Raw genomic sequence first — 25,323 nt, 5'->3', positions numbered from 1 at the left:
CGGCTTCATTCAGGAGTTTATTTACAAACAGAACATTATGCTGCCCTTCAAAGAGACCAGCATACAGAAAAAGGTCAGATTTCTATTTCCAAGGTCAAAGATGCGGCTCCCCCAATGTCTGGTGAGAGTATTCTACATATGTGAAGACTTCAAAATTAAATTGTCTTCAAAGCGCTTCCATATGCTAACGTAGTGCGATGCGAATTTTTCGCGTTTTTCTGTTTATATGTTTAAACCATTTTAAAAAACAGGAAATGCGGTTCATAAAACTGTCACACTGCATGACAAAGTACAAAGAACTGTTGTGGCAGGGGGGTGGTTACCACAACAGTTCTCTATACGTTGTTTACTCTTCCATGTCTATCCGGTACTTCCCAGTAAAACTCTGGTATCTACAAGCTAAATGCTACCACATTGCAGTAATGGCTACTTTGCTGTTATAGGAAATTTTAGAGAACATAATAGGATGCATGATAAATGATGTATATGATATATTTCTCTGTATCCATCTACATGTATTGTCATCTAGCTGTGCACTGACGTGCTGACCTCTGACCCCGCTGACCCATTCAACTCTTATAATGACAGTCTGTAGTTTATGTAGTTGCATAATCTATGCCTAGTCTCTCCTCTACCCGTCCTCACCCCTTCTCCTCCCTCTCTACCCAATAGTAATAGACACTAAATAAAGATTGATTGATTGATATAACAGGACTGTGGGACCCACAGTTTATGTCCCTTATTACCCTTCAATGAACAGAAATCCAAATTCTAAACACCTCTGGTCATTTTTAAGATTTGCCGTCTTACCTGCTAGCAACAAAAACAACTTATTTTGAAAGACACGCACCACACACATGCAGCCATATTTCCTTCCTTTGACCAGCTGTCTGAGACCCATCCAGAATGGGTCCACGGACCACTTTTGGGTCATGAGCCACCAGTTGAGAAACACTGTGATATAATATGAAATATGTTTTATGATCTTTTGAGATTCTTGCATCTGCAACTGTAGGAACATAAAAATATAAATTGAGCAGTCAGAGACAAGAAAAACAGACTTCCTAACTTTTAAATACAGTAAAGATATCACCCCGAGGTGTTTCTGTTAAAAGAATTTGATTGATATGTTGCTCTTTGTTTACGTTGGATGTGTGTCTGATAACTTATTACAGCAGCACTTTCACAACATATTTCAACACTTTTCCACACTAAAGAGAATAAATTAAAAAGAGAGACTTGGTGAGCCAAAGGAATGAGGCGCCGGCTACGTCTGCACGCTTGCAATTTAGCGATCTTCACGTTCCTCCAGACCTGTGAAAATTGCGCTGGGTCACGTTGAGGTAGTGGATGATATATGAGGGCTGCAAGTGGAAAGTGTTATCCACAGGATTCAGCCTACAAATACAAATGGGCCGACACCTTAATTACCGCTTCCCCCGAAGACAGAAAACAATCTCCTTCAAGACGAGCCTGGAAAAGCCAGCGTTAGCGCTTTACAGCACATTAGCAAAGCTCAATAATTGAAGGGTTTTAACCCAAAATGTTAGATATCCACTGGAAAGTAGATGCCACCTTAAATCCCTCAGGCTGTATTAAAAATCATATGACTCACGCTTCACATCTATTTTGACTTCCCTGGAGATGACTCAGCCGTTCTCTTTAAAAGCTCTAACTTTCAGACCTAGCAGTGATCTTCCGACGGCTTCTCCCTGTTCAACTGGAGTTCTTTTTCGCCACTTTTTAATGAATCTGCTCGCTCAGAGTCGGGCTTTGGGCTTCAAATGGTGGTTATTTGTATCTAAGCGGCCTTTGTAGCATTGCACAAGCAGCAAAGAGTTTAGAGGCTTTTTCCTTGTTAAGATCAGAATCAAAGTCAGCCGATGAATCCCGGGAATCCAAACAGATCCGAACCCTTCGTGTACAAACCGTTGGCATTTTAAGCCCTTCTAAAACTGATCAAAATCAACACGCTAAAGCTATCTAAAACAAGCTTTGCCTCAGATGTGTCCAAAACGAATTTTTTTCTTTAATTCAGTGCTGAACATGAAGCAGACAAACGCGGCGTTTAAGTTTCTATTACTCTTTCTTGGCACTTGTGGCCTGATGATACAGAGCTCATCACTCACTGCGAATCGTCGCACAACTGGGAAGCTTTTCACAGCCAGAATGTACTTTATTAATCATTTCTGCTCGGCTGCTTTGAAACGCAAACATTTACGCGGTGACAGAGCCAAGTCCCTCTGCATGACTGCGATCGAGCGGCCTCCCAAAGGGTTTTTGAAACAGGAGGTGAGAAGTGTTCGCATTGAACAGGCGGAGGGAGCCAGAATCCGAATCACCTCTGTATCAACCCCCCTCTTCGCTTTTTTGACACTCTCACGGGTCCAAAACAATCAAATTCCTTGCTCGCCGTGTCCAGAGCAGACGAAGGCTGACGGGCGTTGAATCGGAGCGGATAAAATTGGACAAAGCTTCAGGGCAGCTGATAGGCAGAAGAACTGCCAGGTTCATCATCTCAAAGCCCAGAGAAGAGAGTTTGGTCCCTCCGGTGTCAGCTAAAGGAACATTTTGTGAGTTTATTGATCATATCAGTGGATGGCAGCATCCTGACGGACAGCAGAGGTTCTCTGCTTCTCAAAATCGATGAAGGAGAAGTTAATATTTACTTCCAGAGGGAGCCACACCCTGAACATCCAAGATCTGTTCATCTCCCTTATATTTCCCCTATTCTACCCCCCCCCAAATATTTACAGCAGCGAATGACTTGAAGAGTTTCTGTAAAGATCCCCACGCCAACACATGTAGGAGGCAGAGACAGACTGAGAGGAGAAAGGATAATAACTCTCGTCACTCATCTCTGGGTTAATCACTTTTTTAAATAAAGTCGGATCTCATTATTGGGCTGCTTGATGATGCCATCTACAAACATTCATATCTTGCTCTGGAGTTCTCCCAGCTGGGATTTTTTCTTTTCCTCTTTTTGTTTCTTTTTCTCTTCATGAAGTTTTTTTTTTTTGCTTGTAGCCTCCTGACTCCCAGTAGTTCAGTAAACCTGAATATCTCCCACCCACAGTATAATACTGCATTAACTCCCTTTGCCCACTCCCAAATGTAAATGGGTGGGGCTTGGTGCCTGTCACTTCCTCATTCTGAAAGAAGTTAAACTCATTCTTATGTTGGCTTTTTGATATTTTTCTCTACGATTAACTGTTTTTTTCCTTGTAGTCAGGAGGTTAAACATTTTTATGAGTGACATCATTTCCCTTTTTGAACAAACTGAAAGGCTTTAAACGGGATTCACTATGTGAAAGAATATTATATTGAAGAAGTTTCTGCAAAAATGGAGATACAAGTTTTGAAATAGTTGCTTGATTTGTGTGCCACCCTACTTTCACAGTAAAAATATGAATGCATAACAAGAATAATAATAGCTGCAATACTTCTAAAATATACAATAATTCAAAACGTCTGTAAGACATCAGGGAAGAGAATATCCTACTTTCACATAGGTGAAAAAAAAAGAATATTTTTGTCCCCAACCAGTCCAAGTCCTGGGGGGCCACAAGCCAACCGGGATTTCTCTCCTACACATTGTCTTTCCAGTAGGATGGAAAACCCGGCTGGATTAGACCCTCTAAGACTTGGTCTGGATATCCTCCTTCAGAGCAACATGGGATGGTGACACAGATGTTTACTTGTCAAGGTTTTTATTGATATCCAGGCAGAGGCGCACTGATACACCAAACACTTTTTTAAGAAGGGGATTCTGAATGAGACCAATGAGAGAAACGTTAAACATATGCAGCCCATACTGTCGCCTATAATGCTATGCGCACCGTCAGTAGTGGTCCAATGAACAAATAGATCGACCAGTTTAATGATGCACTGCCCTAAAGTTAAAGCCAGACTCAGCACAAGCTTAACTTTCATCCCTTTTATCTTGTGTAGTTAGGTAGGTGGGTCAGGCTCCAAAATATGCTTTATTTAAAAACACAATTCTAATCATGAGATTTTGTTATTAACCTTTACGTCACAGTGATCTAAGGATAGCGGCGCTGAACGGGGTTGTGAATCAATGTTAAAATTGCTTTTAATCGAGCGTCGGAGGGCTTCGACCCGCCGACACACTGTTCTGCATGTTCCGCATATCGCCAATATGATGGACAGTGCTGTGACCAAGGGGTGACAAATTCAGCTGTCAGTCCTCTCCGAGCCTCTCGAAAGGGTCGGAGAGGTTACGAGCTGCCGACTGCTACGCAACCGGGCTCAAATCCCGCTGACTAGCGATGATGCATTTTGCAGGGTGAGAAATACTCAACTGACGTGCTTCCCATTGCTTGGGCTCGGTGACAAGGTTGATACTTGTTAATGAAGGCCTGAACCAGTCTGCTTTGATGCTATTTGTCAGAAAAATCGGCAGTAGAGACTATGAGTATATTCAATCACACGCGTGATGGTAACGTTGAAAAATAAGCTTACTCAGCATGCATTCAGACACTAATAAAAATGCTAAGTGTTGCTATATTTCACAAAGCTAATACTTGCAGGACTCATTGTGAAGCATTTCTCAACATGGCTACTCCATTACACCGTTGCTCTCGATCATGTGACTGTGCACAACACACAGCTGTGATAAAATTACTTGAATTTGCCGCATGGCTCTTTTTTTTTTTTATTGTCCAATCCTCTCTCTCTCTGTGACCGATAAAAGACTGCTACAGGTTTTACAGCAGCTTTTCCCAGATGCTAAACATCTACGTTCCCTCCACAGCAACGCTTGGTTAAAGGTGATAAATCAGCGATGGAGAATGTTGGTGTCATTTATATTTTCTTTCCACCCCCCCTAATTGTAACATCACATTGTGTACATTGTCCTTTTGCTATTAATAATTTACTGGTTGGCGTGTCTTGGTACGTTGAACTGCCTGTTTTAGTGTCTAAAAATAAGTCACGCCAAATATTGTTTTCATTCTACTGTGTCATACAAATCTCTACTGTTCAGACAGTGAGTGATTGTGGCCCTAGGCGATCACGAGCCACCGCGTCTCGCTGTGGGTGGCTGCGGACGGTGCCAGCGGCTCATGTTTATGAAGGAAAGCAGAGCTAACCCTTGCCAAGAAGGTCTTCTCATGAATGGGTTGCTTATGAACTCTCAGGTGAGAGTAAACACTGACAAGAAAGGTGTCAGATGACATGGAAGGAAGAGAATCCTGTTGATTCCATAATAAGGGGAGGTTTGGGAAAGGTGGCTGTTTTTTTTTTTATTTTCTGGACTATATGTCGCTCCGGAGTTTAAGTTGCACTAGCCAAAAAATCCATAATAAAGAAGAAAAATAGATATATAAGTCACACTGGACTATAAGTCGCATTTTGGGGGAAAATTTATTTGATAAAATCCGAGACCAAGAACATACATTTCATCTTGAAAGGCAATTAGCATGGATTAGCAATAGGGTTACGGTATGCTAACATAACAAATTCAGCTACATGACCCACAACGAACTGAGTACGCGTCTGCTTTGTTAACGTAACATATTAACAGTTATTCAGATAACTATAGCATAAAGAACATCCGAGCAAGTTTACCAAACAATCAAGTCTAACTCCATAGACGAAGCGCCGCTTCTTCTTCTGCGTCGCTAAAGGAACTCGTTCCTCAGGCACACGCCTAGAGCGCCCTCTTGTGATTGTCAGTGTGAAAATAACAAACATGTGAAATTCTGTAATAATGTATTTATTTAAGTCGCTCCGGAGTACAAGTCGCACCCCCTGACAAACTATGAAAAAAAAGTGTGAATTATATTCCGGAAAATACGGTAGGTACCTGCAATTGGTGCATCAGAGACAAACACGTCAAGCCTGAAGAGGGTGCTTGAGTTCTAGACTGCATCGTCGATAGTAAACCCCTGAACAGAACATCTGTTGATGCCATTCACTTATAATGACTTATTAAAAGCTTCCAATTGAGCTAAAAGCGAGCCTGTAACGACGCCCCGGGTGCTCTTTCCACGCTGTTAAACGAGCTAGCATGTGACGGAGACAACCTGTGCACCAGAACACACACCTTGCGCAGTAAAAAAGAAAAAAAAGAAATGCTGACGCCTGCATAAGGACAGAGATGATGGCCTCAGAGGACATATCCGAAGAGTTTGAAGGGTGAAGGGAGTGAACCAGGAGCAGTGAAGGGTTCTGAGCATTTGAGCAGAAGTTCTATGCAAGCTCTCGGTGCTCATTTTTGACACCCTCATCTGGGGGCCCTTTCACCACATATTGAAGTATTAAATATTAAAAATGCTGACACATTTCTTTCAAGACGGAATCTAATGAAGATTTTATGAAAGAACATGGAATCGGATTAGAAAAAAAGCAAAAAAATTACTACATTTCTCTTTTAGTGTATTAAAAAACTCATCCTTTATGCTTTAAAAGTGGTACTGATAGCTGTTAGCATATACTTGTTTCATAAGGTATCAGAACCCTTAAATAGACATGCAGCACTTCTTCAAATTTACATTTTGTTTCAATTTTAAATCATATGTTATCAAACCCACCCTTAAAAGAAACTGGGTAAATCTTAATAATCAAGACAAATTGATTATTATTATTATTATTATGACCCTTGTCATTAGACATGAGTAATTTCAATGATTCCTAAAACAATGAAGGGTAACTATTCAGGGCCCAAACAAGTGGACTCCTGTCACAATTCATCAATATGTTTTATTCCTAAGTAAACAAAAGCACAAGAATTTCTGTGCTGGGGTCACGCTGTAAAAAAATGCAGCGATCCATCAGCTAGCGGCTAACATGTTTGGCAGAAGTTATTGTATAGAGAAGTATGTCTTTAAGGCCATATATGGTTTGATCTATAGATAACTTTACTATCACCAAGACAAGATGAATTAAATTCCTTATATAGCGTCAGCTGCAGTCTGACCTGGCCATCTGCTTCTGTCTCTGTCCGCTTTAAACCACTTTTTGCTCGTGCACAATGACAGCAGGGATGCTTCGGAGGACTAGAGTTCCATCTATTTAATGGCAGAATTCTGGGGCAAACGACTCTCATGATGGTGGCTTGTCGGGCCAGCTGATGTTTTTAAATACGTGCCACCACAAATACCGGGTCAAGAGCTCGCGTCGAGATAACAATTAAAAGGAAGGGGTTCATGACGGCCTGAGCTGGCGATGAAATGCAAGGCCTGTGAAGATTATGCTGAGAGCTCCATGCCATTTGTCCTCCTGTCAGGCTGCTGTGCAGACCGCCAACAGATGGAGACCAGATGAAACTGGTGGACTTTTATAGTCTCCAAGAAACCCTAGACTCAATTAGGCCTCACAGGCAGCAAATCCAAACATTTATAGGGCCAAAGAACGGACCCGTTTGACTTTTCTGGTGTCAGTGGAAACAACTTAATGGTGTCCTTCTGAAAATAGTAGTGATAAGGTTTTTGTTGGTTTTGGTAGTGTTTTGCACTAGGCGCTGGAATTTTCATTTATCTAAAAATGATAAAGTCCACATCAGCGATGGGTTTTACTGTTGAGGAATCTCTCATATCAACCCTAAACTTTTTCCTACTGCCGACAATCAAACATGCAGAGCAGGGGTTCTTAACTGGTCTCACTCTGGGACACACATTTTCCCGTTAGTCATTAATTGCGACCCACTTTCAGGGTTTTGGCCCCTTTTTACGTTCAATGAACAGAAATCCACATTTTAAATTTCCCCAGGTTATATTTACACTTTGCCATCTTACCTCCTAACAACAGAAACTTGAAGTGAGTGCCAATCCAATGATAGCTACCATGGCTATGGCTAGGTGGCTACAGGTGTCTGATGTGTGCCTTTTAACTTTTTTTTTTTTTTCCAAAATAAAAGGAATCAACGGTGCATTAAATATTACTTACATTTTTGACCAGCTGTTGGCGACCCCTCCAGAAGGAGTGGGCGACCCATTTTTGATCCCCGACCCACCAGTTGAGAACCACTGTGATAAAATAGGTAACATGTTTCTAATTTTTAATGTCTTTTGAGATTCTGTAACTGTAGGGAAATAAAATTCTAAATAATTGAGCAGTCAAAGACAAAACTGACTTTCTAAGTTTTAAATACAGTCATCAAATCATCTTGAGGTGTTCCCGTTAAAAGAATTTGATTGAATTTTGCACTCAGTTTATGTTGGACATGCGTCTGTTAACTCATGACAGTAACATCAGATGCACATCAAATGTTATTTGCTTATTGACCAGCTGTCTGCGACCCCTCCAGAAGGAGTGGGCGACCATTTTTTGGATCACGACCCGCCATTATAGAACCACTGATGTATAGGATTATATCACACATACAGGTGAAAACTCTCAGCGTACATCAAACTGGGTTCACGGATTGATCTACCACAGCCTCACACAGATGAAAAGCAGCGACAGAGGGCTCCGCTCATGATTGGTTTTAAGGTCATCTCTCCTTCTGCTGGCAGATGTTGAATCCCCGCATTTTGACAAGTGTTTTGACAAGAAATCCTCCTGCCGAAGCCACTCAAAGCTACAGATCCACCCCAACATGAATAAATGCATGAAAATTAAAGTGCACAGTCATGTGTATTGCTAGGGAAACGATCCGCAGTTGGCTAATGATGTCTGACTCTAATGAGGAGGATTAGCGTTTGTGAGGCATCGAGATTTTCTGCTGAATGGACCTCTTCAGTCATCATCAGCCTGCTGTTCTCCTTTCTGAGCGCCATTCCTCAGAGAAATGAATAAAAACGAACATTCGCATTTCTTAGAAGTCTGAGTTTGCATATATATCTCACCACCACTGCACGTTTGCAGGAAACAGCCAGTAAGGGTGAGAGATTATCACTATTACTGTTGAAACTGATATGGCAGACATCATTGTTGAAATGTGTCTGTTTAAGTCATTGAGAAAAATATTACAAGTATATGAAATGAAAATCTTTGTGTTTTGTTACCATTTTTCTAAGTAAGGAAGTAATTTTTTTTCATATAGCACTTTTCACGGATAAAATCACAAAGTGTTTTTTTTAAAAGGACACAATATTCTGATTAAGAAAGGAAAAATAAATGTCAGACCACAAAAGTTAACCTGAAGCTGATTTAAAGAATAATGCTTTAATCTGATATTTTTTTAAAATTCTGTAGATGGTGAGACTTTTTGTGTTTTGAGATGTCTTAAATGGTGATGCAGAGAAATTGATCCTCACGAATATCAAAGACCAAGGGGTTCCTGATGGGACCCAAAGCCCCAGCAAAATCAGTATGTCTTTTTTAGTATTTGAAATCAACTGTGGACAAAGAGTTTTGTAGATTTTACAGCTTACTTATCTAAGATTCAAATAAGGAACGATAAAAGCTGACTACATTTCTTGGACACATTTCTTGTTTTAGATTATTAGTCTTTTAAGAGGGAAGAGACACCATCTTGAAACTCAGCAATGCAGTTTTGTTCTCTCGAGGGGACAACAGGGCCAAGACAACTTAATTCAGGAAAAAAGTAGTTACAACCACTTTTTTCTGGGTGTCCAGAGGACAAAACATAAATAGAAAGGGTCCCAACAATGAACCTTGAGGTACACCACATGATAAGACATCTGTCTCTGACAATATATCAGACAGAGGCAGCAACTTTGGCCTCATCACACCGAAGACCTACAGAAGCAGTGTCCCGGTGCACAGACTCCGACCCTGACAGAGATTTTGACAGAATCAAAGTCAACTCTTTCATAGATTGCTTCACCTTTGCCTCGACCTCGAGAGACTAGCATCAACAAAGAGAATGTGGCCGCCGCATCTAAAAAGAGGCAAGGTCAGGAACCAGGAGCGGATTAGCCAGCCATTATTGTTGGGACAAAAATATAAATCAGAACCAGGGGACGGTACCACAATCAGGCAAAAATTTGAACTGCATTAACAGGAGATGCTGCCTGGGTGTCAGACTTTACATAAAGACTAAGGTCAGACTCTTTTAGTTTATGATCACTATGGGAGCAAACCAAGGGGGGAAACAAGAAGCCATTCTTCTCTTCCTTGGAGTCCAAGAAGCCTTGTGATAAACAAATAATGTGTTTCTTGTTCCAAAAGCATGGAATGAACACAAGAACCGGCTGATGTTGACAGATGTTTATGAAAAAGGCTACTGTTAGAATTACTGTTCAAGACAGGCACGGTTCTGCTGGATTAATCAGGAGGAAATGATATTTTCCTCAGATGTCTCGGGTCTTCTCTTTTGGACTAAAGCAGGCCTTGTGAATGCAGATCGGCCCGCAGATGCTGTTGCCGTTACGGTTCGGGTCTCCACGGCTTCCAGCAGCTGCTCACTTGGCCTCCGTCCATTCACCTGACCAGCAGCGGCGGCCGCACAATGGTCATTTCAGACCCTGAACGCGGGGGGGGGGGGGGGGGGGGGGGGGGAGTAAAAGACACATCCGCCCCCCCTCTGTTTACAGATGTTGCCTCTGTGATGACCACAGCCGCCGATGGTCCAGGTGGCAAGTGGTCTGTGGCAACCTTCCTAAATCTTACAGCTTGTGTTATCAGCAGGCAGCCAAAAGTTTGAAAAAAGGGCAGTTTTATCCACAACTGACAGCGTTTCAGATTGAAACTTTAACACAACAGCCGCATGTTCAAGGATCCACCTTAAACTCGGGGAGTCGTTCTGTCTATTTAATCCAGCCAAGGGTAAACAAAAATCGACATTAACGCCTCTGAGTTCTGGTTTGTGTTCACGCTTAATAAATGAACAGAGAGTTGTGAACATGAGCTCAGTGCCTGATGTCATCCCGCATTATCACTGATGAAAAAAAAAAAGTTCTCTGAACGAACTGAATGACCTTCTGGGTCATAAATACAACGTTGCAAATCCGTTACATGCCCATTAATCCTGCACACTCCTGCTATTGTATCTACAACCAAAGCTGTCAGTGCTCCGTTGCTGAAGTGGCTTCTTTGTTGGGTTGTACAGATGTGATGTGATCTGATTTCACATTTACCAGCAGCAAAATCCACATTTTCAGTAGGTTTTCCTACTGTTGTACATGAATGTGCGTATGTTAAATAGAACAACATTGGTTTTAATGTTCTACAGAATCATTTTATGTCTTTTAAGCCTGGATTCCCACAGTGGTCGTACTGTATTTTACAGCCGCTGCGTGGTTGTAGGCTGTTTCCTTCCCCTGGTGCCCACACTGTGAGCAACTGTGCTTCCTCTAACTTCAGATTCCCAAGCTGGTCAGACGTTCCTCGTCCAAGCAGGTGCAGGATCAATGGGCTTAGTAAGTAATTAAGACAAAGAACTGACTGCACACACACACACACACACACACACACACACACACACACACACACACACACACATTTCCCTGCAATATCAGGCCAGATGCTTGTTTGGAGCTTGCTGCGGATCAGCAGTTTCAGGTCAAAATCTGAACCGGCTAACTAAATCTGAATGAATGTCCAGAAACTCCATTCGCGTTTGTCTTTATTTTCCTCTTTGCTGAGATGGAAAGCTGAAACAGCTGTTTTTTTTGCACGTATTTCCAGTTTGTAATGCAGAAGTCGACGCTACAGCCAGCGACAGCTTAAACAGAAAGATGCAAGCGGAGGACACACACTTTGAGGACCAAAGGCATTCCTCATCCGCTGAGCCGCACTATGAAAGTGTGCCAAATGGAGCTAAATAGCTTTAGTCACTTTTTAAAAGCGGGAGGGCAGATGCCGGGGCAAACCAGCAGTGAATAAACAGTTAGTCAGCTCTCGTTAAAGCGAGGAGTAATTACCTCGCAGTGACGACAATCAGCAGTTATACGGCCCGCCATCTCATTAACACAGAGGAAAACGGCAGCGGCGGCACCTCTTAAACTAAAATATGGACTCGAATCATAATAGGAATTTATATTTTGAGGTGTTTTAAAAATGTCTGCAATCATTGTCATTATTTGTAATAAGCAGCAATAAGTATTTGTTTAGGTGCCTTGAACAACAAGAAAAGTCATGAGTGATTATAATGTGCAATAGTTTATTTCAACACCTTTATGTCACTAAAACTAAAAAAAGATACATTATATATTAATGTTGCTGCTCCACCTGTTGCAGCTGTGTAATATGTGATCATACAATATTGTCCAGGAGCTTTAAGGGTTTTTTTAAAAAGAAGTTCTGTGAAAAGATACAGTTAATCTTCACTGTATTCATTTTGAGCAACTCTGCAAGCTTGAACAATGTAAAAAAAAGAACTCCGGTAGCAGTAAAAATTACTAACTCAACTGTAGGAAAGTTTTCTAAAAAATCATTTTAACATCACATCTTTAAAAAAGTCAGAATCATGCTATAGATTAGCCTCACAGGTGGCACCTGTACTATATAAATATAATATAATGTACTCTTAACTGTGGCCAAAAATACACTGTAAGGATGTAAACAAACTTCATAATCATATTTTTCTCTCGTAAAACTGTGTGTTGTGTTGTGCTGTGCTGTGCTATGCAATGATGGACAAAGTCAAAAGTGACACTTACCATTTGCGACTGGCTCCGTGGGCTGCCATTGATATCCTCCACCTTCTCATTCGCTGTGTGAAAACACAAATGAAGACTTTTACCATCCTTCCTCGCTCAATAGCACCAAGCTTACGCAAGGGCTTGAATCCAGGTACGCAAATCCAGCAACAGCTCTCATGTGAGGTTAGTAAAGAGTATGTCAGCCATGAGAGTGCTTGTGTTCATGTGTATGTGGGTGTGTGTGTGAGTGCTGAGGTGCAGAGGGAGGCAGGAAAAGTCTGGGAAGTAAAGCTGCCTAATTCGTCAGCTGCCGCAAGAGAATTACTGACAGACCAGCTTGGCCTCATTGTCTGTTTTGGTGAGCTGGGAGGGTAAAGTTTCAACCCAAAACACACACACACACACACACACACACACACTTACAGAAAGAGAGGGAGTGAGAGAAAGAAAGAGATTTCATCAAACCAACTGCATCAATGAGAATGGGAGTGTGTACAATATAGGGAAATGTGTGTGTGTCTGTGTGTGTTTGTGTGTGAAGTTACATTCACAACAGCCTCTGCCCAGCCATTTAAACCCCGTGCCGGCTATAATTATGAAATAGTCATTGAACAAAATGTGTTGAATAAAAAAAAACAAATTTTCTCAGCTAGCAAAACAAAATAACTGCCACTTCCTCCCAAAATGACAACCGCTTCCTGTTGTCGCAGTGTCTGCATATGTCATTTGATTACTATTTTGAGATTATTGGCAATTTTTAGCGAACGCATTAGCAATATAGTTATGACATCAACATTTTAGTGCATGACAGCTTGTAAAAGATTAAAGTACTCATTAGCAAAGTTTAAAATGTTCTTGTATCCACCATTAAAAAGTGGCCACCATTGTGTTGATGAGGACACAAACCAAATGTTACTGAGGTTATTATCGGCGATTTTTATGTTCGTTCGTCATAGCTGGAGTCACATGACCGTAATGTGTTGTCGCCTAAAAGTGGTGGGAGCAAATTCATGACAGAACAAAAATAAGTGCGGAGGAGACCCAGAAACACTTCTGACGATAAAGCGAGCGAGAAAGAGAAGACAGGAAGAAGAAGAAGGGAGACGAAAAAGAATCAAAGACATTACAGAGGACAGCGAGATGGACAGAATGGGAGATGGATAGAGAAAGAGGAGGGGAAACCCTCTGAGGTCCAGGGTGAGCCCCCCTCCTCCCCCAGGGTGTCACAGACATGGATCTGTGTTGCCGCAGCAGTTAGCCCGGCACCCCAAAAAACAATCTCTGCTGCTGAGATTTGGCCCAAATACTCGGCGAGACTGACGATCAGCTTCGACTGCAACTCCCCGCTACAGAGAGCAATATGTGTGTGTTTGGGTGGCCGCTCGCAGACAGCATGAATTATAGACAAACACGGCATTTTATTCTCTCTGATAACACTCAGATTTATTCAACAGTGCTGTCTAAACATTTCCTCCCGACGCTCGGTTACACCTGAAGTGCCGTGTCTTGCTGTTTCCAAAGAAGAGGAGATTTTCTGCTTTGTCATAAAAATTATGCAGATCACGGCTGAACGGGCCGAAGGCGTGAAGTCGATGACTTAAGCATAAACACAAACAGGAGGGAAAGAGACAGAATGGAAGATACAGCAGGAGATAACACAGATCCACGGTGGCGTGTGTGGGTATCTGTCTTTCTATTCCTGTGGGGTCCGGGAACCTGTTCTGCTTGAACTGTTGTTGTGGATATGGATTAGGGGAAATTATGCTGCATAATTTTAAGGGTGTCAGTTAAAAGACCCCACAAATATCATTGCACAGACCTGCATGTGTACATATGTGCATGTATCTGTATAAGTGTGTGTGTTCTTATACATGTTACTGTATGCATTGCGTAGACAGAAAGGCATTCTACTAGCCAAATGAGAACATTTTTGGGAAGTGAGAACATTTTGGTTAACCCTTACAACTTCAAAGGGCTGGTTGAAGGTTAAGACTTGAGATTGTGGTTGAGGTTACAACTGGGTTTACATTTCGGCTAGGGTTAAGTTTAGGGGTTAGTTGGAGTTAGGTTTAGGAGGTTGGGATTCGGGTTAGGTGTTATTTGGGATGGCTAGGATTAGGGGTTTGTTGGGATGGTTAGTGTCAGGTGTTAGTTAGGATGGTCAGGGTTAGGGGTTAGTTGAGGTGGTTAAGGGTTAATTGGGATGGTTAGGGTTAGGAACTGGAGAATGAATTATACCTATTAAAGTCCTCACAAAAAAAGAAATAGTAGGATTTCTCTGTATGTATGTGTAAACCTACCTATGATCTGGATGATCTGAGCCAGCAGGACTCCATCAGTGACGTCCTGGCTCAGGTCCTTGATGAGACGTGGACAGCCAGATTTTGCCAGGTAATGATTAGCCCAGTCAGTGTAAATCTGTAAGGACAGAACACCGTTAAGTGAGTGCGCAAGGAGCGGAGATAAACAACATTAAGTTTCAAACTATAGACACTTTGAGTGTTTTCGGTAATATTTTGTTAAATGTAATCTCTGTGTTCTCCAATCATTGTCCAAATTTCTTCGGTTCTGCCCTTGAGGGTTGACTTAGTCTTGTACTCATCTTCTAACCTCCCATCTCACCAAACAGGTGCCGACTTTTCCTCGACGCCGCTTGTCCCCGGAGCGCGGTGCTCTGTCTCTCAGTAATGTGGTAAATGTCCGGCCCCGACAGCGCTATCCAAACACTCGAGCTGTCTGCACATCTCGACTACCCAAACACAAATATTTCATCCCGCTTTTGGCGCTCACGGGCAGAACCACGCTGTTCACAGCCCCTCTCCATGGTAATCGTAAAAGAACCCGGCAAACACTTCTGTGCAGCATAGACACTTTGGTGTCTTCAATGAAATCAAAAAAAAGTTTCCTTTTTTTTATTGGGCATGTATGGCATGGCTTTTTTTTTTTATTACCATGAGGCATAAATGGAGCTGAAAATCCAGCAAATTCCTTTAATAAGTCCCTGGGATGACTCAAAAACCAACAAGAGGAGTATTTCTGCAGAAGCCGGACCAGTGTTGATGAATATGACAAAAGTAGCCACGACTGAGACAGTGGTAACAGGTGGTTGACTATCAAACCTCTGGATCCGAAGCAGAAAGGGCAGCGTGCTGCACGATCTTTATTTGCACTTAATCTCTTAACAGCCGCTTTGTCTTTCATTAGAGCGAGAGGTTGGACACAGGCAACGCTTTGTCTGTCAGGTGACAGACTGATCCTGACAGCTGCTGCCGTTCCTACGGCTCCACGGAGGAAAGATGGGAATCCCATTTGGCCTCCGAATGCTGGGCCCGACCATCACGGGCCCGTCCGGAAACAAAGGGGTTTTCTCTTCTAGACCAGAGGTCCAAGTCCTGCAATCGTGATGAAGGCAAATCTACGGCGGTGGAAAATTATTTCCGACACCTTTAAGTTTTATGTAACTGGTGTAGTTTTCCCCCTTTTTCCTCAGGTAACTAAATCTCTCATAGTGTACCTGAGAAACCTCAGCAGGAGCTAGAACAGCAATTTGCCCCCTCCCGCTTTGCAGAGGCTGCAGTTGATGAGTTTCTACGGATAGATATGGAGAAACCTCTGTCTCCCAGTTAGGCCTGAGCTAAGATTCTGGTCCACAGATGAAACATAAACACCCCAAATACTAAACCTGCTGTCTGAGACTGTTGTCATTATCCAGAGTTAACAAGCCTGAAGTACTTTAATGATAATTCAGATTGAAGACCTTCTATGAGGTTTTGCAAAGAATGCCTTAATGTCTAAAAGTACACTAAAGCTATAAAGTTCATATTAGAGTAGTAATTGTATTTTTTTTCTTGTGGTTTGTGTCTGGATTTTCTTAGTATAACGCAGCGATCCTGTCATCATTGCAATTCTTTCCCCCAAGGAATTCCCTCATAAAAAAAAAAACTATTTTCCCCTCATTTACCTCACATGCTGGTCTCTATTAAAACTTTTTCTTTCCCGCTCTTTTCTTTTTTTTCTTGGAAGTGAAATGTTTGCTCCTTTAAAGATGCCGCCTCCTTTTTCTTTTTTGTTGGGGGAGAGACCTTGTGGTTTCCGTCTGTGATTTTTGCCATGATGAGAAGGGAAAAAAAACAAAACAGGGCCTTTTCTTGCAAAACAGGGCACATACGCACAAGTGAACACACACATTTTAAAAAACAATAAATAAATAAAAATACGCACCACAAAGACGAGCCACATCCCATCAGAGGGCAAGTAAACAAACAGGAGATGAAGATGGAAGTGAGTGTTGCTCATGTTGACAATGAAAGTCAGATGAGCCAGCAGGAAGTATTATCGAGGCTTGAGCCTAAAAGTGCTGGATGACTGAGTTCCTCAGACACCAGGTACAAAGAGGAGCGAGTCGGTAGCCATTATTCATTACCTACAACTGCTTCTTTACTGTTCAAAACAGAGCAGCGATACAAAAACACCCCCAAAACAATGGAAGTGGGTGGCAGAGAACTCCCTTTGTGCTATTCATATGTTACTGAACTGCATGTAAAAAGAGTTTTGTTTTGAGGATATCTTTGTCCTCTGCCAGCTCCTTGAGATGACTGAATGCTCTAACAAGCCAGGGACTTATAATGTTGGGGTTGATGCCCCATGAGTTACTGTCTGCCACATACAGTCTGTCCTAAATCACAGTAAAGGGTCCACTGGTACTGGATCATTAAACAAGTTCATGGTTTTGACTCCTGATGGCCTACAAACTCAGAGAAGTTGTAAAGGTCCAGTACTTTCAGGGTTGGGTGGCAAAACGGCCACCTTTGTGATCCAGACCTGCTCCAGAAGGTCACACCAAAAGAGTATTAAGCTAACTGATCAACTGCAAGGGTCCTTTACCTCTCCCACTGGGATAGGCTCTAGCCCCTCCTGTGACCCCGTAAGGTAAAAACAATAGAAAATGGATGGATGGTGAGGGTGAGCCAACAGGGTGATTTCAGTTTGTGCTTCCCAACTCTCCTCTAGCTGAAATATATAAAAGTAGATGAGGTGGATAGCAACGTGGAAAAATTCTATTCAGGTGAAATTCTAGCTAGGACAGCCATCTGCCTTGACATCTGTTCCACTTCCAATGGGGATATGAATGGAATACAAACACTCATCTCCGGGACCAAACGCCATCCATCCAGCCCAGAGGTCAAACGCGTATTTGCGTTTGATTTGTAGAGGCTTTTATTTGCCAAGGTGAGACGCTTCAACTTCAGCAACTGCTGATAATCAGAGGAAAGTAAACTCGAGCGTTGTGGACAGCTCCGCTCTGTCTGCAAATATTTGTCTTGCCGAGAGTCATAAATGCTCCACATGTGAATTTAAAATTGAACAAATATGCCTCTTCGTGGAAGTTTCTTCAGATTAAGAGGCGTTATTTTGCCCAGGAAATGCTCCAATCTCTGTTTTTTTGATTCAGTAATGCTGAGTCACAGTTGTGGTCCTATTTTTCTCCTTTATGTACTTATAATAGGAAGCAAAATTCTACTCTAATCATGAATGTTGTTAGTATATATTCTTCTGTGCAAGGTATATACAGTATATATATATACTTTTCTAATTGAGAGACCAGCTAGGGGAAGGTTTCAAACACCCTAAAGGCACTAAAGTCACAAAAGCGTAAGGGGTGAGATATTTTAGGCTCCATCGTTAGAGCCAGAAAACCCAAATCTTCCTGTTTCTCATCCCGAGTTGGCCTCAAAGGTTGGAAGCCAACCCAAGACCTCCGTTGCCCCTCGACTCTGACAAAACAACCACACAGGAAACGTGCCCGGAGATTCCCGCCTCCTGTCCGAGAGGGAACGCAGACTCTTCCTCTCGCTCCTCTGACTTGAGCCTGTCAGGCGTCCGCGCAACCTCGTGCTACCGTGAGCGATAAAGCCACCTCCACTAGTACCGCCTGAGACAACTGACATCATATGGGATGTAGGCAGATGCACACATGCACGCATGCACACACACACACACACACACATGCAAATGCAAGCATATTCGCCTGTGTACTTATACTTACCCCCTACTCCTCACTATTTCTTTTTATCCGTCAGACTGCATCAGTCAGCACATGTCCAGTCTCTATAATGATGCTACCCTCACCGATGTCACCACAACTAGCTCTCCTTTCACACTCTCGCCTCTTCCTCTCTCTCTCTCTCTCTGCTCCGCAGGTCTCTCCACTCGGCACAGGAGATCCCAGAAACACCCCTCTCACCACGGAGCAGCAAAACTGCCTTCAACAGTACTGATCACAATGCAGTGACTACAGCTACGCAGGTATTATTGGCAGAAGCTGCAGTTTTGCTGCTCGGCCTCTGGGGGGAGCCGGGTAAAGGCAGAGAAATGACATGCTGGAGAGAGAGAACTTATTGCATTTGTCAATGGAGTTTAGCCTGACCGAATGTTCATATGTGATATCTTTATTCAGGGAAACATTCCCACATTTAATAAATAAAGAGCTTGCATCAAGGCAGTTTCAGCATATGCAGGAGTTTGGCCGTGTAATGTTTAAAAGAGGTTAGTTCTAAGAGGAAAAAAAGAAGGTGAATAATTAAATGTAAAGTTGCATTTGACTGTCCAGCAGTGAAGGAGCTGTGGTGTGACCAAGTATCTTTCTGAAGACAACCAAGGATAGCGAAAAGGAATGATGGAGACATAGAAAGGAAGGGTGAAAATCCTATAGAAATATAGTTGAACCAAACCAAATGTTTGTAGCAACTTTGCTTGATAAAGAAATATCAAGGAATTTAGAGAACAGCGTCGTAGACCAGTGTAAAAACTCTACGGGTAAAGTGTAATTAGGTTGAAATTTAATGTGAAATATGATGTTGATTTTAAATATTAGGTCAATAGAAAATGAAAATAAAAGTTGAAATCACGGAAGCTCACTTAATGAAGCGAGGCTGTCCAGCCTTTCGGTCAGTAAAAAAATGAATCTCAAAGCTGCTCAAGTCTGGTGAAGAAAAGGTCCAAAAGAAAGATCACCACTGCAGTTAAACCTAGAATAACTCAGCAGACGCGACGGTTGACTGAATTACCGAAGCACCTGGAAGCCATTTCCATGATATAATGTCTGACACATCTGTATACCCCATGAAAGCATCATTATCTAGTCCTGGACTAGAAAGGCCTCCTTCAAATTCACCTAATCCTGAGGTAATAGAGGCAAGGCGGTTTTCCAGCATGGCTGTACTCCAACACCCAAGAGAGGAGGTTTATCACCACGGTTCGCACACTTGTGGCCTGGTGCCGGTAATGTTTATGTGACAGTGTTTTTCACAACAGGTTTAAGAGTAACAAATGGACTGAAGACCGGGGAGCTTGCTTGTTGTACTGCCAAGGGTCAGTCAGAGGAACACTTGTATAAGTGTGGGTTTATGTGTACTACATAAGGAGTACCGAATTACTCATTCTACTAGCAAATGAGGACATTTTAGCAGGGTCAGGACGTTTTGGCTGGTCCTCACAAATTCAAAGTACTGCTTCAGGGTAAAGACATGTTTTCAAGGTTGAGGTTTGAATTGGGTTTAGGTTAGGGGTTAGTTGGGAAGGTTAGCATAGTGTATTATGTCTTGGAAATCCCCCTCTAAGACACAACTGCAAGTGTGTGTTGAGGGGTTGTTTAGAGGTCTATTTAGCTGTGTATAGGAGAATGATAAGGCAGCAGAGCAGCAAATACTAATAAAAACAAAAAGCCGGTGGAAAACAAAATTTAGAAATAAAAGAGGAATCACAATACAGGAGACTCAAAATAAAGCTATTAAAAACCCATCAAAACACTCAGTGGCTTCCACAGCCAAAACTACTCAACATTTCCAGACAGGCAAATTGAGTACGCATCATTCTTGATTTGGTTATTATTTTAGACGAAAAGTGATTAAAAGACGCTTTGCAGCCCCATCCAAGGCATTACATACACACAGGCGGCTCACCAATAGTCAGAGACAAAGGTGAACATGAACAATTTTCCTAACTCCTCTTGGAAAGTTCAACCGTCCAAGGCAGGTAACGACCAAATGACTGCAGAAATTCCTAAAAACTGAAGCGTTCTCTGGTCATTCTCTCACACTGGGATCTCCGGGGAAACTTTGAAAAGAAAATGACATAATTGGCCAACTAGCGGAGACAATCTTGCATTGGACCCACTCGTTCGTGTCACTGATCTGTTGACCCGGAGGACAACAAGTGATGTGGGGAGGACCTGTCCGAAAACACATCCAAATCAAACTCGAGCGAAGGGAAAATCTTAAATCTACATATGAAAAATTACAAATGTGTTTGCTGATAGTTCACATTTACCAGAAGGGGATCACACTTTTCCCTAACCCCCTCTCCTATCATGGTGATTTATAGTACTGTCCAGGATGTGCTCGAATTTCCCCTAGATCTATGTAGAACTTCATACAGCTCAGCTGGGGTGTACCCCCCTGTGCTGCATAGTCAAATTCAGCAGCTGACTCATGTTTGGAGGAGGGAAATCCATCAGGCTATGCGAGGAAGTGGATTTAAGCAACCCCCCCCCCCCCCCTCCCAAACACACATCCTAAAACACAAACACCCTTTCCTTCCTCTACCAGCAACCTTGACCTCAAACCAGAAGATGAGGATTTACACCACCTCACAGCCCGGGGGGTCATTTAGCCTGCAAGGCTGTAAATCCCTGCGCTGAGGTGGTGAAAGCTTCAATCATGTAGTAAACTATAAAAGGCTTTGCAAACGTCACCATTTATCATATCTCATAAGAGAATAATGGAATTTAAGAAGGAAAAACTGATCTGGAAAGGAGAAGGATTTCTGCATAGTCAATGTTTTGCATTTAAGGAACCTAAATGATCTGAACCAAACCCAGGTTTTCAACCAAGTACCAAAGAATTTGTCCATTAGAACAACAAAACGATCCAAGCCTATGACAATATTTATGATGTAGATGGTTTGTCATAGCATGCTAACCTGTTGTAATCTGTCATTGGAGGTCAGGCTACCACATGATGACCTTCAGTTCAGACATGTCTTACAACACATGTACAACAGACTATATTGAATTCCAGCCAGTTGGGTAGTTTAAAAAAACTCCTACAACGGCTCCTTGAGAAGCTGTGCTAATTAGCTAGTCCAGAGGATGAGCTGTGCCAGGTTGAAATTAACATGAAGTCCACAGCATCACCTTACTGTTCCACTAACTTCCGCTATGAAAGGTGGTGGGATAGAGGTTATAACAAGCATCTGGGGGCTTCAGGCTGACACTTGCCTATTTCTGGACCCAACCACGCTCCGATCCTTCCTCGTCTGCAGCTTCCATCCACTCGAATACTGCTAATTAGGGGCGGCAAATGGGTTACCGTGTCATCAGCAACCCCCCCCCCCCCCCCCTCCCCCTTCTTCTGTGTGAGACACACTGCCAGAAACATACAATCGCAGATGCCCCACAAACAGATCCATATCATCCCACAGAGGATTTGAATTATTTCCAGACACCCCCCCCCCCAAAAAAAAAGGAAAAACAGGAGGACATTACCCATGCTGGTGTGACTCACTGGCCAGGACAGATTAGTCAGACTTTCTCACACCATCTGATCATGTTTCAGTACAGGGGAGGGAGGGGGCTTCAAACCACAAACACTTTCACTGAGAGCTGGACAGATGTACCTGACACCATAGCGATAGCCAGATTATCCTGTTTCCATTAAAGCAACATATGATAAAATACAACCGTTGAGGTGAGTCATCAGGGGGACTTTGTAGATGGGGGGGGGTTAAAAAGTTTTTAAAACTGTAGATACACACCTGGAGAGTTAAGCTGGCTGGAAACACGCTCTCCAAAACCCCCAAAACCCATCGGCAGCCCAAAAAATGCTACACTTTACTCAGGTATCAGTGTGCAAATCCATTCAAATGACCATTTGTATGCAGAGCGCGACACACGTCTGTTTGGTTTCCATCAGGACAGCCATCTGCTTGCTGAGAAACAAACTGAAGTAGCTCACCAGATTAATGGCCTTTTGATACCGGGCCGTCCAGACCGGCGGGAGCCAATGCCAGTTTCTATTAACGAGACGCGAGGACGGGACACATGGGGATGGCTACAGCGATGCTACACCCTTTTACTTGATCAACTGTTTTATACTGTCCCCGCCATCTTGAAAAGACATAAGCCCCTTCTCAAATAAAATGACAGCGAGTAAAAACGTGCCAACTCCTGCAGCCTGCTAGCGTCCGCACCTGAAGATCAAACTCTGAGACGCGTGGAGCACGAGCAGATGTTCTGCTGGACGGTCCTGGAAGGCTGTCAACTGTCGATCCGCACAGGGACCGGCAGAGGGACCCATCCCTCCTTAACCCAAGCCCTTCATCCTACGGCACATTTATCTTTAGTGGGGCTGCAGGAAGCTGAAAAGCCATCAGAGGTCAGTAAGAATAAACTTAATGATTCATTCAAGCGTCATCCGTGAATCACTGTTTGAGAGTGAAAGCCAGAGAGGTCGGATACTTCAAACGCACCATGGCCTTGGCTCTTTAGTTAGTAATGATGTATACTTCCCTGTAACTTACAGCTCAGACCGCCCCCAACCAGCCAGAAAAGGATATATACAGTAGGTGAATAAATAGGACCAGAATGCCTGAAGTTCCCGCAAAAAGGGTCTTAAAACTCACTTCTCGAAAGGATTTTAGAGAAAAAAAACACTGCAGACTGTTGATGCAATGTGCATACGCACCTCCCGACCAGAAGAAAATAGGAATAAAAGAACTCGACACAGAGTCGACACAAAGCTTCACCAATGTTTACAGGATCGTGCAAACAGACGACCAAGAGATCAGGCCCTAATATGGGAAATGTTGGATCCCATGTGCTGCGTTAATATTCGACAGGTCCCTCACAACTATTAGAAATTTATTTGAGTTTGTATCCAAGCCAAACCGAACGGATTAACGACATGTGGCATTTATTTCAAGCAACAGTTGTTACACAGACTAAATGACTCCGGTAATCCATGGAAATGACCTTTTTGATTGAGACGGCATGTTAGAACCCGCCAATAATTTAGGATGCGGAGTTTACATAATCAGCTCGAGCCCGCAGTTATTCCTAATAAATAACCACATCCGCTGTGTAATTCGATGTCTTCCACGTGTCCCCGGCCACAGATTTGCAGATTTGCTCTGTTTCGGAGGAGAGAGCCTCGGAGGGTGCCACGCTCGCACGTCTCTGCACCGATGACAGAACTACTGCAAGAGGTGTGCGTTAAGGACCACAGAAGAATCCACAGATTGGAAGGACAGCCGACTAAACTTTATCTAATGGTGTCGCTCAGATGGATGCCAGGAAGCGTTCAGGAGCTTAAACCTGTACATTCAAACGGGTCGGTGCTTTAACAATGCCAGAATAAAGGCAGCAACAAAAAGAATCACAGAAACAGCTCTAAACCAACGGTGTCCACACACCCCGAGATTAAACACTCTTCCAGGGACCACTGGGCTGCCAGTTCTGTACTGGCACCAGTAGAGGGACCTGCAGACCAGAAAAAAACCAGGTGTTTAACATTAACGGCTTCTTCCATGGTAACTTGAGAGTTCCTTATTTGTTCTAACGCCATCCTTCCTACTTCATGTTCACCAAACATGACAGCAGCAGTTGCAGACATTCAAGAGACTCTCAGACCTCTGTCTCGATCTCCATCACACCATCATAATTTAAACCATTCATATCCTTTACAACGATATCGTTACTGCACTTATGACCACTTAACGGTGAACTCAACATCACCTCCTCTTTAGGGATTCCAGCAACAGTCAGCTCACGCAACAAGTGGTCAAAGCGTTGTGCCGACACATTGCGAAATGATGGGATTAATAATGATGTGGTTAGCTTGGCTGGTCGTTAGCCATCAGCCCTGATGTTTACTGTAAATGTAGCGTAGATGGGCTCCACATCTGTGGCCAGGGGTCTGTGACTGAGCCCTGAATCACCAATGACTCCTGCTGAGTCACTATAAGTGTTTTTACCAAGCATTTGCCCTCAGTAGACTGCGAGGCGCTTGTTCCTCCAGCCTCCTGTTTTCATCTCCTGTCACGTCTGTCCTGGCTTTCATGAGACTGACTGAGCCTTCGCGCCTTTTGATGACTCAGTTCGCATGAGAGGCTGTCAATCAGTTAGTAAGGGATGCTGTTTCCATCACCAGAACTGCAAATTAAAATCTAAATGTATAAAAAGCCTGCACAAAGTGATTAAAAACCAAAAGGAATCAAAAGGGAGATTACATAACATGACTTTGTGTTTAATTTTTGTTCTGTCCTCTTCCTCTGAGCTGTCTGAGCGTGCTGCAGCACGCAGCTGTTACAACAAAGGTCAAAGCTCAGGCGCTTTGCGCTCTGTCAGGATTTCCTTCACCTGCTTTTCGACAAGAAGTGACCCGAGTAGTCGCGTCAGCCAAATGGGACGCGGGCCCGTCTTGATAGATGAATGGAGACAGGACACAGCAAGAAACACACATGTCTGCCTGTGTTGTCCCAGACTGCAGATGCACACATACTAATGGACGCACACGCTCTCCTAGCCACCGCACACAGCTGCAAAATCTGCATTTTTAAGATTTCTATTTAAAAGAGAGAGAGAGAGAGAGAGAGAGAGAGAGAGATGTACTTGTACATTGAACACCAAAATATGAATTTTACTAGCAAAGTGAGGACATTTTTGGGAAGTGAGGCTAGTCCTCACAAAATAAAAAAGGCCTGTTTGAAGGTTAAGGTGTAGTGTTAAAATGTGATGGTTAATGTTAGGGTTAGA

The 25,323-nt window shown here is 42.9% G+C and overlaps 1 protein-coding gene across 10 annotated transcripts in view; it reads right to left on the bottom strand.

Moving 5' to 3' along the window:
- nav3 (neuron navigator 3) overlaps positions 1–25,323 on the bottom strand; it is a 283,562-nt gene that overhangs the window by 81,953 nt on the left and 176,286 nt on the right. For 9 of the 10 annotated variants that reach the window (XM_029851618.1, XM_029851620.1, XM_029851621.1 and 6 more), the window contains 2 exons: positions 14,813–14,930; positions 12,531–12,583 (listed from right to left, as the gene is read on the bottom strand). In XM_029851618.1, the coding sequence (XP_029707478.1) occupies positions 12,531–12,583; positions 14,813–14,930 (171 nt within the window). Of the gene's footprint in view, positions 1–12,530; positions 12,584–14,812; positions 14,931–18,558; positions 19,078–25,323 lie in introns of those variants that run through there. The other variant, XM_029851627.1, reaches the window with a different exon arrangement.

Source organism: Takifugu rubripes, chromosome 18, assembly GCF_901000725.2.
Source record: "Takifugu rubripes chromosome 18, fTakRub1.2, whole genome shotgun sequence".
Lineage (NCBI taxonomy): Eukaryota > Metazoa > Chordata > Actinopteri > Tetraodontiformes > Tetraodontidae > Takifugu > Takifugu rubripes.
This window is presented reverse-complemented; position numbering and strand designations above follow the sequence as displayed.